General features: G+C 44.2%; 1 protein-coding gene across 1 annotated transcript in view; it reads right to left on the bottom strand.

The window, feature by feature from the left end:
* The window catches only part of CACNA1B (calcium voltage-gated channel subunit alpha1 B), a 190,788-nt gene extending 178,713 nt beyond the window's left edge, over nucleotides 1–12,075 (bottom strand). The window contains exon 1 of the mRNA XM_075185775.1: nucleotides 11,919–12,075. Within this exon, the coding sequence (XP_075041876.1) occupies nucleotides 11,919–12,011 (93 nt within the window). The 5' untranslated portion in view covers nucleotides 12,012–12,075. The remainder of the gene's footprint in view (nucleotides 1–11,918) is intronic.
* Between the last annotated feature and the right edge of the window lie 2,398 nt (nucleotides 12,076–14,473).

Below are 14,473 nucleotides of genomic sequence, written 5' to 3'. Positions count from 1 at the left end.
AATGTCATTAAAAAAAACTTAAATTAGCAGAACCGCGAGGTCATAAACGGATATAAACAGGAAGACTGGATTTTGCGAAACGCAATATTCATTCTAATTTCCTCCATTGTGATCTTAGATATAAATACTGACACTTTCTACCCTTTTTTAAGTATAAATTCTTAACACTGCATCAGACTCTCTATCATTAAATATCTCTTCTTATTTCTCTATTTTCAGCAAAATCCTGACTGACATAGTAACTTTCAATATATTGCAAGGTCATAATGATTGGGTTTGGTGATTACCGGCTGCTAATGAATGTGTTTGCATCTTGGCCATAACGCTAATCATCCCCTGAAATTAACGGCGCTGACTCACCGGATCTGAACAGTCGCCTCCCATTCATTTCTGCCGTGTATTTATAGACTTTTATTTCTAAGAATGGGGGTAGAGGAGGCTATAGCTTTCTGACTTAACATGTCTGTGCCAAGGACAACAACATAGACCTATACGTTGGGTAAATGCTCCGATAGGTGTGAGATTGTGGAGTTTTGAATAGAATATATATATATATATTTATTATGCTGCGTATTACTGAGCTGAACAACATCAGTAAAATAAGTGTTTATATTTAGCTAAACATGCTCACCATGCTCTATGTCACTTCTCGGCAGCAGGCTGCCCTGTTTGGTCAGAAAGAGTAGACAGAGAGTGACTGACAGATTGTCATTCTTGCTTTGCAGAAAGGCAAAGGTTAGAAGTTCGTAATGCAAGTAGTAAATAGCAAGAATGTAAGAATTTTGAGAAGAAATGCCCATTAAAATACAGAGATCAATTTCTGTGTACTATAAAATGGAAAAATAAACATTTATGTGAAATATGTAAGAGAAAAGGAAGAAAGCCCAGGGAAGCTAAATATAAGTCCAAATGTGTCATTTGTATAGCTTGTTACAGTGTAGCCAGTGATTGTCAGTGCTGTAAGCAGTGGTCAAAGTGGAAATTTAGAAGGGGCGGTCTGTAAAATGTAAGGGGAATGTAAGTGACTGGGATGTGATAGTGATACAATGTAGCAGTAGAGAAGTGGTGATATGATATATATACCCCCCCCCGCATACTCCAATGTGTAATATATATATATATGGTAAGTGATTCGGATGTGATAGTGATACAATGTAGCAGTAGAGAAGTGGTGATATGATATATATACCCCCGCATACTCCAATGTGTAATATATATATATATGGTAAGTGATTCGGATGTGATAGTGATACAATGTAGCAGTAGAAGTGGTGGTATGATACACCCCGTATACCTCCTACTTGAACCGCCGGCTCTAAGTGTATATGGATGGAAAGAGTGTATAATCGAGGTTATAGAGTAAGGATGTGGCAGCAGGTTTAAATATTATCAATTAACCGGTCACAAATAACTACTGAGATAAAGATTACAAGTTTCGACTGAGTTTAGAAATCCATCGGGGACCATAAAGAGATTAATCAGATGGATTTAATTATATTCAGAACGTTCTCTGAAAATATTTCTGCTTACGGCATTGTGGACTCGGCCCTGGTCATAGGGGGGTGTACGGGGGAAGGGGGGGGTGCAGTCTGGATGAATCGGGGGCAGAGCCAATTTCATCAATATTTTTTACTTACAAATTTAGGGAGGTTGCCGGGATAAATCTTATAAAAAAAACTTTTTACATTTAAAAAACAATTATTGTGAAATAATTCTCTTTTTTGAACAAGGTTAAGCATTGCAGTATACATATGCATCCAGTTTGCTAACATGTGTCATAATTAGTGCACTGTGTGCCAACATGGGCGATGTCATCAGCAGACGTGGTCTCGCTCTTACGTACACGAGAATGAGACTGGGAATATGTCTAGGGCGGCACCAAGATGCATTGAGCCTTCACGACACCTGACACATTGTCCGTACCCGCTATAATTTGCCTGTTAGATACCTGGGTGTGACCTCTGGTCTGTATTACTGTGCTGTGATCTTCGGACTGTTTGCAGACCTTGATTTCTGCTGCCTAAACTGACCTCTTTACTTGGACATTGACCATTCTGGTACACGATTTGTTGCTGACCTTACCAGACCCCGACCTCACCTCTCTCATTAGACCCACGTACACTGTGCTTATTAATCTATGCTGCCTGGCTCCCTTTTTTTCCTTAATAATACATGTGACTTTGGGCATAACTCCTGGGGGGCAACCGAGTACCGGTAAGAACATCCACGGGTAACGGGGCAGCTATCGATGATGAGCACACCAGCTTGGTCTTACATATTTATTATAGGATACACGGACAAGGAGATAACTCCCAGCTCCTAGATCCCAAATCCTTTAATGATAAATGATTTCTATTATAAAGGTTGCGCTTGAGAAGCTTTGTTTGTTTCCAGCTAAGGAAAAAAAACAGACACAGCCAGAGTGAGTCGGTATTTCTGATAGGGCCCATGGGGTTCAGCAGGAATTGGTGGCCGCTCCTGTCCTCTTATAGGTCTATACATATTTACTGGTCCTGTAGTATATGTATTTAGCTGTTGATGAACTATAACTCCCAGGACACCCATCAACGGACCTTTACCAGATGCCCCCCTGCCAGGGGATAAGTTGTCTTGATATTTAGGGACAGCTTTTAAAAAGGATAAGTGGAGGTGTTGCACAAAGAAACCAATCGGGCTCTAGCTCTCATTTTGTACTAGATAAATGATAGCTGGAATCTGATTGGTTGCTATGGGTAACGCCTACCAAATCTAGCACTAAGAGTGGATGTGCCACGGCCCTCACGGATGATTCTATAGGTTCCCACGTGGGGAAACGGAGCCGCTGGTGTTACCTTCTTGTCGCTACTAATCATAGAAACTGATCATGTGATTTCCTAGCATCCTTAGCGGTCAGGAAAAATCAAACTTTAACTGAATTTTGATCTGTCGTTTATTTATACCCCACCAGCCGTCAGTATTCCTGCAATCTGGCATTGTCCTTCAGCCTCCTATGAGCTTTGATCTGTGTCCCTAACAATACATTTGGCCCTGATGTTCATAGCTCGGAACTTCTGAGCCAGAGAATTGAGCAGAAACACCACATTCCGGACAGATTCATCTGCTGCCCAGTCCTACAGGTGACGTTCATATTAATGGGCAGAGAAGACCTACAGACAGAAAGTTCACACTTCATGGAGTGAAAATACCAGAACTAAGAATGTAAAATCTATAACTTAAAACGCGTTTAACTCATGGCTAGAGGTAGAAGAGGAAATAACCAACTAACGCGTTTCACATGCGGGTGATAGATCCAGGAGGTCATTAGAGGTCAGCTTTCCTTCTCCAATACATTGGGGCCTATTAATGAAGCGCTAAACAATGCGGAAACTGCTTATTCCGCATGGTTTAGGCATTTTAAGGAAAATCGTAATTAAAGAAAAATGCTGGAAATATCGGAGATATTTTATTAACTGAATTTTATTAAAGCTTTTTGGCGCATTCAATCCTGTGCGGAGACTCAAGTCCCTCTCTGGCAGTGTTGCTGCTCTCCCCTGCGCTGTTTTGTGCAAATGGCGTGTGTGCAGGCGTGACCCTAGGTCACGGATGTGTAGTATGGACTCCGGGTCAGAAGCTGATGTCTTCATTAGAGAAAAGTAGTCGCTGTCCCAACGTGACTTCTACAGTAAATCACCTCGAAGGGTCATCTGTCATCGTTGTGATGACAGATTATATTTAATGGGACAAAGAGCCGTTATAATTAAGTAGGTCCCATTGACTTTTGGCAAACGTGAGTGAAAGGAGCAGACAGCGTTCATAAAAACTCAACGTGCTCGAGTGCAAGTGAGATCCGGAGTGGGTACAGGATCATTGCAAACAATTGTTTCCATTTCCAGACCCAGTCACAGGCATTAAATTAACGATGCTTGTACAATTAACGCCAGCGGGTACGATGCCTAAGTGAGTTACGCCTGACAGTGCGCAGGAGTGCGTAGCCTCCAGCCATCGGCGCACGTCGTGATACCGACTTGCCGTGCCCTGCCTGTCCTCCCGGCAGCTAAGGGGTTAATGCAATCTGCGGCTCGGCTGAAATGAAAGTCTCTGAAAGAGGTTCGGGCCCTGATGGGAGAGAAATGCTTTGTTCTACAGGAACTTTATATCAGAAGGTAATTTGTGACTGTTTTAAGTGGCTGTGGCGCGGATGAAACCCACAAGCTATTAGCTGAAGAACAAAAATGAAGGGGAAAAAAAAGAAAGAAAAAGGGCTTTTATGTTCAGAAGGAGACCGCACGTGTTCCAGGGAATAGCAGCCAGCGAGGGGAGTTTCTTGGTATAAAGACAAGCAGCACGGCAATGCTGTAATTCAAACAACAACTGCTATAACTTTTTCCAGGAGCAAAACAGGAATTTCTTACATCCAGACTGTGCAGCAGATTTAAAGGGACGTTATATCGAGAGGGGACATATTTCGGACACTATTGTGATCACGCTCCCATAGTAGAGATTGTATTTCTTTCAAAAGTTATTGCTTTGTACATAGAACCTGATTTCACAGCATATTCTTATTTACTAGCATAGGTTTGATACGATATCTGCCATACATTGGATAAAGGAGGCTACTGACCAGTTATTATAGAATATTCAACATACTTAGGGACCTATTTACGAAGCCCTACACCGTGCGGAAACTGCTTTATCCACTTGGTTCAAACATTTTTAAAATGTACATATAATAAAAGTATAACATAGAAGATATCGGAGATAACGCCAGTATCAGGCAAATTATTATTATTATTATTATCTTTTATTTGTTAGGCGCCACAAGGTATCCGTAGCGCCGTACACAGTACAAACAGTGGACTATACAGGGTGAAACAGTACAGAACAATAAACAAAAATACCAATACTTCAAAAGCTCCACTCATGTGAGCTTACATCCTAAGGGAGGTTGGACAGAACAGGCACAAAGGGAGCCAAAAGAGAGACGGGAGAGCGAGTGGAGGAGGAGAGGTGGTTAAGTGGATGGTTGGTAGGCTTTACGGAAGAGGTGAGTTTTCAGTGCACGTTTGAAGGAGCACAGAGTAGGAGAGAGACGGATGGAACGAGGGAGGTCATTCCAGAGAAGGGGGGCTGCCCGGGAAAAGTCCAGGATTCTGGAGTGGGAAGAGGTGATGAGAGTGGAGGAGAGGTGGCGATCATTGGCTGAGCGCAGGGAGCGGGCAGGAGTGTGAATAGAGAGGAGGTTAGAGATGTAGGGGAGCGGTAGAGTGGGAGAGAGCCTTGTAAATGGTGGTGAGGAGCTTGAAGAGGATTCTATAGGGGAAGGGAAGCCAGTGTAAGGCGAGGCAGAGAGGGGAGGCAGAAGAGGAGCGGCGTGAGAGGAAGATGAGTAGCGGCCGCATTGAGTATAGAGCGGAGGGGGGAGAGACGAGAGTGGGGGAGGCCAGTGAGGAGGAGGTTACAATAATCGAGGCGGGAGATGATGAGTGCGTGGATGATAGTTTTGGCGGCGTCCTGTGAGAGAAAGGGACGGATGCGGGCGATGTTGCGTAGTAAAGAGAGAGAGGAGTCGAGGGTGACACCCAGGCAGCGGAGTTGGGTGACAGAGGAGATGGTGGTATTATTGACGACAATAGAGAGGTCATGGTGGGATGGGAGTCTGGGTGGAGGAAAGACAATAACTTCCGTTTTAGAGATATTAATTTTGAGAAAGCGAGCAGACATTCAGGAGGAGATGGCAGAGAGACAGTCAGATACACGAGAGAGGAGGGTGGAAGAAAGATCAGGAGAAGAGATGTAGAGCTGGATGTCATCAGCATAAATGTGATACTGAAAACCGAAGGAGGAGATGAGAGCACCAAGGGAGGAAGTATAGAGCGAGAAGAGTAACGGGCCGAGAACAGAGCCTTGCGAGACTCCTACAGGGAGAGGGTAGGGGGAGGAGGAATAACCAGACGTGGATACAGAGAAGGAGCGGTTGGCGAGGTATGAGCTGAACCAGGCATGGACAGAACCAGAGAGACCGAGAGAGAGAAGAGTTTGCAGCAGGAGGGGGTGATCCACGGTGTCGAAGGCTGCGGAGAGGTCGAAGAGGATGAGTAGGGAGAAGTGACCCTTGGACTTAGCCAATAGGAGGTCATTAGTAACCTTGGCCAGGGCAGTTTCGGTGGAGTGTTGGGGACGGTATCCGGATTGGAGAGGGTCGAGGAGGGAATGGTCAGAGAGGTGTTTGGCGAGGCGGCTGCAGACAATCCGCTCAAGTAATTTGGAGGCATAGGGTAGTAGTGAGATAGGGCGATAATTAGCAAGAGAGGAGGGGTCCAGATTGGGTTTTTTGAGGATAGGAGAGATAAGAGCGTGTTTAAAAGAGGAGGGGACAACGCCAGAGGAGAGTGATAAGTTGAATAGGTGTGCGAGATAAGAACAGGCACAATTAAACTATAGTCCCCATAAAACTCAATGGGGATTGCGGTCTGGGCAATTTTATCAAGCTGGATCCTTTCATGGCGTCAGCCATTGAACCTTATGGGGAGAACATGACAGAGGAAGGATCTTAGGATCTCTCGCCGGCAGTGTCGCTGTTCTCCCCTGCGCTGATTTCCACAGATGGCGACTGCGCGACCCTTTGTCACACATGTACGCTAACCCATGTACGCTAACCCATGTACGCTAACCCATGTACGCTAACCCATGTACGCTAACCCATGTACGCTAACCCATGTACGCGAACCCAGAGTTTACAGTAGCAAAAAGTGGACTAATGGTCACTTTCTAAACTGCAAGATGGGGCCCCACAGATATGTGCTGTGGGGTAACCTCTTGGCTTGGTACATCAAGATGGTGTTGATTATTCTGGTGCAAAATATTGCTCCATCCGATGGGAGAGGCAGCCCTACACTTGTATTACTCCCAAATACAAAAAGGAGGTTTTGTGCTGCAGGACAAGATATTTAAATAGACTATAAGGGGGTAGCGTATATTTAGGGGGTGTTTCTAGTTTAACAGGTGACCGCAGAGGTTCCTCCCCAACAGACTGATGTTTACAAACACTTAGAGGTGTCAGAATTATCATGCTACACTGACAATGAGACGTCTTTTCCACCATTTAATACAGGAAAGGCTCAACAATGCCAATATAACTGCAACATTAGAATAGATAACACTGACACAAGTCACCGTACTCCAGCAACTTATGAGACTCGAAAATAACTTATTGTTTTAGAAGCATTGTACATGATTAAGGGCGGAGTCTAATAGTGCCAGTGGGTGGGGCTTATGTATTTCCATGGTGGCACAGCCCAAAACTGCCTAATTGTGCATCCAGCGCTCAAATGTATGAGCTGCAAAACCTCATGTGTAAACGTCACAACGCACTGCTGGGATCGTTATAAGGATCACAGAGGCCAAACGTCAGTAAACTTACTACAGGAAGTAATAAACAGGAAAAGCAACGGGTCTTCCTGCGACTGCACTGAAACTCTGCAGTTCAAATAGCTGCACACAGCTCGCCTGAAGCTTGTCTTCCCTCTCAGCGCCATTCAGAGCTGGCCACAGCGGGCGCTCCAGTGCTAAACCAATAAATAGTGACTTGCTCTCCCCGTAACAAGCTGCAGCTTCGGGAGTCTCCTCTGCGGCTGTCTGTCAGCCCATCCAATGGATTGTTCTCCGGAATAGTGCCAGGGGCAAACGCAGGATTTGTAGAGAAGGTTTCCACACCACAACACCAGTGGGCGTGACCAGCATGCATGGGGGCGTGGCTATAATATTAGACAGCGCTTGGCTGCTCTCCAACTCTTCCTATCCCCATAATATACATGGGCAATGCTGCCTGCACTACTGTTAGGTGCACACAGATCTCCCTTTTCAAGCAGAGCCGTGTGAAGTGGGGACAGGGTCCAGCCACCTCAATTATACAGTGCCCCAGGCTTGTAGGGGGATTTCCAGGCACTAGGAAACCCCCTCGGTTTGCCTATGTAGTGCAGATGATAACGCTAATGGAAAGGGGGATTTTATCGTTTGTTTGTCATGCCCGGATATTTAAATATGGATGCTCATGTAGCTAATTAATCCTGTGACGATTACTTTCTCTTGTCTAGCGCAGATGGATATGGTGGCTCAGTCTGACATAGAGGGTTGGATTAATTAGAACTGTGTCCATTAGTCTAATCAGTCTCACAGAAACACTTGTGATACTGTAACAGGGACTTTTTTGTGCACCTGTAAGAAAACCAACCAGCTGTCCCGATTTTAGGGCTTTGTCCCACCAATGGACATATCTGCCAAGTGGTGGAAAAGTTGGGATATATCTTCCGTTCAGCACTGCTCCGTACAGCACCTGCTACTGGTGAGCGTTGTGCGGGTGTTTAAAGGGGACGGCCTAGCACTTAAAAGCACTTGGCACACCCCCAGGAGTGTGGCCACGCCCCATCATAATGTGAGCACGCCCCCAACTGTGACATGCCTACGCCCCCAACTGTGACATGACCACGCCCCCAACTGTGACATGACCACGCCCCCAACTGTGACATGTCCACGCCCCCAACTGTGACATGTCCAAGCCCCCAACTGTGACATGTCCAAGCCCCCAACTGTGACATGTCCAAGCCCCCAACTGTGACATGTCCACGCCCCCAACTGTGACATGTCCAAGCCCCCAACTGTGACATGTCCAAGCCCCCAACTGTGACCTGTCCAAGCCTCCAACTGTGACCTGTCCACGCCCCCAACTGTGACCTGTTCAAGCCCCCAACTGTGACATGTCCAAGCCCCCAACTGTGACATGTCCAAGCCTCCAACTGTGACATGTCCACGCCCCCAACTGTGATATGTCCACGCCCCCAACTGTGACATGTCCACACCCCCAACTGTGACATGTCCACGCCCCCAACTGTGACATGTTCAAGCCCCCAACTGTGACATGTCCACGCCCCCAACTGTGACATGTCCACGCCCCCAACTGTGACATGTCCACGCCCCCAACTGTGATATGTCCACACCTCCGTGACATGTCCACGCCCCCAACTGTGATATGTCCACGCCCCCAACTGTGGCATGTCCAAGCCTCCAACTGTGACATATCCATGCCCCCAACTGTGATATGTCCACGCCTCCAACTGTGACATGTCCACGCCCCCAACTATGACATGTCCAAGCCTCCAACTGTGACATGTCCACGCCCCCAACTATGACATGTCCAAGCCCCCAACTGTGGCATGTCCACGCCCCCTGTCCTAATTCCAGGATCTCAAATGTTGGGATTAATGCCCGCAAGCTATACACAATGGAGACGGCCATTTTGGGGGTGGCACACATTTTCACCAGGAACAACTGACTTCACTGAGGCACTTTTTAATATCACTAGTTATTATTATTATCCTTTATTTATGAGGCACCACAAAGGGTCCGCAGCTCCGTACACAGTCATTAGTTCCTAGTGAATTGTAATGCGTATTGGTACAGCCCACAAAATGTCTGCCTGCTCGATGGGTAGGTGACCGGAACACTCTAAGACTTCGGTGGGCCCTGGTAAACCTCACATTTGGCACACATGGTAAACTAAACAGCCACAAATTGCTTCAGTGATGTCCCAAATTTGTGTGCATTTATAGGCTGCGTTCAAGGATAGTGGCTCCGCCCACAACATGGCCGCCTCTATTATGTGTAGATGATGAGGGCAAATTTGAAAGCTATTGTTTGGTGCAGTTAATCCAGTGTTTAATTTCCAATGATAATTTGGACAATGGTCCCATTGTAATATAATGGGTGATATTGTGCATTTTAGTGGCTCAATAACTCTTCCAATATTACATAAAATGATATGCGGTAGACAGGCACATTCTGTACATCCATTATACACTATGCTAAAATTATAATAAAATTAAATTCACTAAATGTTTCCAATGATCCAATGGCTCAATTATCATCTCTCTAACTGTGGACAATGTCTTAATGGGGTAACTTAATTGATAGAATCCACCTTCTGATTGGCTAATACTTTAAGGTTTCTATGGATATTTGTCACCTATGTTCTGATTGGTTTAATTGGCAACTATTCAGAGTCACAGACATTGGCGGCTGCTTTACGTATCCTCTTTTGTAGGAAATTCATTACAAAAATCCCATTGACCTTGTTTTAAATGTTTCAGTAAGTGGCAACTACATTGCTGGCAGTTGTACCAGTGAATAAAGTGTTGTGAGGGCTACACAGCAGTGTAACCAGCTCTATGTGATTATATTATGGAATTCTATAAAACTAGAGGACACAGAAACAAACTGGCTCCATATTCTAGAACACAAATATCACCTGTCCTCAGGTACTCCAGCACCTGCTAAACTACAGTTCCCACAATGCTCAGCTGGCCGGTGGTTGCCCATCTATCATGCCCCTTAGTGTGTAAATCTCTCACACATCATTTACTGCGACATTTTACAAGGACCCAATAAAATCAGGGTAAAAAAAAACCAGATGTAGCTCCCATTATCTCCACAAGATCATTGTGTGGCCGTCACTTAGCGTTTACTGGAAAAGTACTTTACTTCTGCGCTGAACAATAGACTGTGTGTCAGAGGTCTTGTGCTGAGACTTGTAGTTCCACCACAGCCGGTGCGACACAGATTGTCTAGCTTTCCTGTATGTGGTAGTGAAAGTAACGTACAATCGTCTATAGAGATCAAATTATAAAAGTCCTCTTCACATAAAAACATACCGGGGTCTTTATCAAATTATGATTTAAAACCAGACACTTTTGTCCTACCTCTCTCCTGTTTTTCTTTTGAAATGACTAGAATTGCTGTTGAATCTATCTCTTCTCTCCATTTGCATAGTATACCACTGGTATTAAGTCTGTTCTTCCAGACTTATAAAAACATAACTAAATAAAATGTTACTCGTTTGTAGAATAAACTGCAAGCTCAGCACAGAGTATATCTCGAATCAACATTATTAGATACAGTATTTGTACAGCGTTCCTTATTATCTTATGTATCCTAATAATATATTCTACTCAGTATAACATTGTAGAGCTGCTAAATAAGAAGAGAAAAATCCTTATATCAATGAAATGTGTTCATATTTCTCCTGTCTGGGAGATAAGAAGTTGATCACATATATATTATAATATATAACCACAGGTTCATCAACTTGTTTCTCTCAACTTTGTTAAGATTTTGCTATAATCCAGTCAGTAAATACCCCAATAACACCATGTATTAGATTCTGGATTCCTTCTAAAATTAGACTGAGTCTGGAGTTCCCCTTTATGCTGCAAAGTTCCCCTTTACGCTGCAGAGTGCCCCCTCATTGTGCTGCAGAGTGCCCCCTCATTGTGCTGCAGAGTGCCCCCTCATTGTGCTGCAGAGTGCCCCCTCATTGTCCTGCAGAGTGCCCCCTCATTGTGCTGCAGAGTTCCCCTTTATGCTGCAGAGTTCCCCTTTATTATGCTGCAGAGTGCCCCCTTATTATGCTGCAGAGTTCCCCTTTATGCTGCAGAGTGCCCCCTCATTATGCTGCAGAGTTCCCCTTTACGCTGCAGAGTTCTCCTTTACGCTGCAGAGTGCCCCCTCATTATGCTGCAGAGTGCCCCCTTATTATGCTGCAGAGTTCCCCTTTATGCTGCAGAGTGCCCCCTCATTATGCTGCAGAGTGCCCCCTTATTATGCTGCAGAGTTCCCCTTTATGCTGCAGAGTGCCCCCTCATTATGCTGCAGAGTTCCCCTTTACGCTGCAGAGTTCTCCTTTACGCTGCAGAGTGCCCCCTCATTATGCTGCAGAGTGCCCCCTCATTATGCTGCAGAGTTCCGCTTTACACTGCAGAGTTCCCCTTTATGCTGCAGAGTGCCCCCTCATTGTGCTGCAGAGTTCCCCTTTATGCTGCAGAGTTCCCCTTTACGCTGCAGAGTGCCCCCTCATTGTCAGCTATAGACTCACACAGTCATTTACTTACCAATCTCTCTGACATGTCTGTCTTGTCGTGTTCCGGTAAGTGTTGCTCCAGAGCCAAAACGATGCAATTGGCAATGATGGTGGCGAGAATCATATATTCAAAGGGAGTAAGATTGTTAAGGAAATTAATTTCATGACAGTAATCCTAATTATAGACATACACCAAGAGCACACAGTCATTGTAACCACAGAGCCTGCTAATGTCACTATGAGGGACAACATAAACTTATCTAAAGTCTTGGTAGAAAATATCAACAATGCAAACTTTGTATCACAGCGCATCAATTGTCACATTCAATCATTTCATATATAATATGTAAAGGGAAACTATAGCTAATGTATATTTTTGAACATTTGGGGCAAAATTAATTATAAGTGAATATTGTGATGTAATCTATATATATTAGTTACATTTACAAAGTTATGACTATATACACATCTATATCTATAATATATATATATATATATATATATATACACACACACACACACACACACACACACCATACCTACCCACATTTATTTTCTAGTTAAATTATAATATTCTAGTTAGATTGAAAAGATTCCAGTTAGATAGAACTATTGTACAGAGCAGATGACATTAGATTGTCTCACTACATTTTGATAATGACATCATTTAAACTTCCCTGATAAAGAGGAATTGTCAAATTCAATTAAATGGACTTTACACCTTTGAGCGAGGGAGTATACAAGGTACTTAGCAACCAACAGCTAATGAACTTGTCCCACACATATATGAATTGCCCCCAAGCTGAACTTTGTTATTGGGATATTCTTAAAAAGATTCTGGCTAAATGGAATATGATGAAAGTTTGCTTAATGTATTTAGGCTACTTTTATAACTTTTACCTCCATCCCAAGTAGGAATTGTTGCACAAAATATTTACTTGTACTGAGACCTTATATCAGTCAGAAAAGACTTATGTACAATGTGCTTGAAATGTAACAGAAAAGGATTGTGAAAGTTTGGATGAGGAGCTGAGAATAAAGGGTTTTGTAGACCAGAAACACAACCTTGTGTCTGGGTGTCTGTGGCACTATGAGAAGATACAACTGTGTCACACATGATAGACACATATACATGGCTGCAATAGTGGATGGTTCGGGTGTTTGCAGGTTTGTATTCTGACTCAACACTTACACAATATTACATGTGTGTATATTACACCACCAACGTGCTGGGTGCAGAATGGTATCACAGTGTGTAACATTGTAATGAGATGGGACGAGCTGAGATGTTATTTCGGTGGTTTCCCCCTCACGTATCCGAGCACCTGACAAATGCGACATAAATGTTACTACACGAAGCTGCTGGTTACATTGTATCCAGCCATAGTGGGAGGATGCGGGGTAGTGACAGGACTGGGGCTGTGTTATCTGCAAATAGAGCCCAGATCAGCACCATGGACAGCGAGGGGTCCGCTGTGCCGGCAACACCCCACCCCCAGCACCACACACACACAAAATACACAGCATGCACTAAACACACACACACACACAAAATACACAGCATGCACTAAACATACACACACACACACACACACACAATACACAGCATGCACTAAACATACACACACACACACACACACACAATACACAGCATGCACTAAACATACACACACACACACACACACACACACACAAAATACACAGCATGCACTAAACATACACACACACACACACACACAAAATACACAGCATGCACTAAACATACACACACAAAATACACAGCATGCACTAAACACACACAAAATACACAGCATGCACTAAACATACACACACACAAAATACACAGCATGCACTAAACATACATACATACACACACACACACACACACACACAAAATACACAGCATGCACTAAACACACACACACACAAAATACACAGCATGCACTAAACATACACACACACACACACAAAATACACAGCATGCACTAAACACACACACACACACAAAATACACAGCATGCACTAAACACAAACACTATGCACCCAACACACACACCATGCACTCAACACCACACACAAAATCCACACCACGCATTCAACACACAACATACACACACAAAAACCACACCAGGCATTCAATACACAACGTACACATACCATGCATTCAACACACAACATAAACAAAACACACAGCAAGCATTCAGCATACACATATAGCATATAAACGACACACACATACACAATGCACACTCCACACACACGAACACCAGGCACACACACTAAACACACATTTGTCATTCACTGGTGAATCCATTAATTATTAATGCCTGGGTGGATCTGTGTTGGGGGTGCACGGGCCCCATGGGTCAGGTAGTTGTCTCCTCTCCACAGTCACCTACTGGCCTGTCCTTATTCCTCCCCCCTCGCTGTGTGTCACAGAGCTTACACTCTTCAGCACGAGGTCTCCTGGTTAATGGCCCCGGCACATAAATATGATTATTAAATAAAAGGATCCCTAGGAGGTAAATGCATTACAGAGAGGGGGTGTAGACCCGACATGAATGGTAACAGAGGGGTTGCTAGGTT

The sequence above is a fragment of the Mixophyes fleayi genome, chromosome 9 (assembly GCF_038048845.1).
Source record: "Mixophyes fleayi isolate aMixFle1 chromosome 9, aMixFle1.hap1, whole genome shotgun sequence".
Classification (NCBI taxonomy): domain Eukaryota; kingdom Metazoa; phylum Chordata; class Amphibia; order Anura; family Limnodynastidae; genus Mixophyes; species Mixophyes fleayi.
Note: the sequence above shows the minus strand (reverse complement) of the source record. Positions and strands in the feature narration are given on the sequence as shown.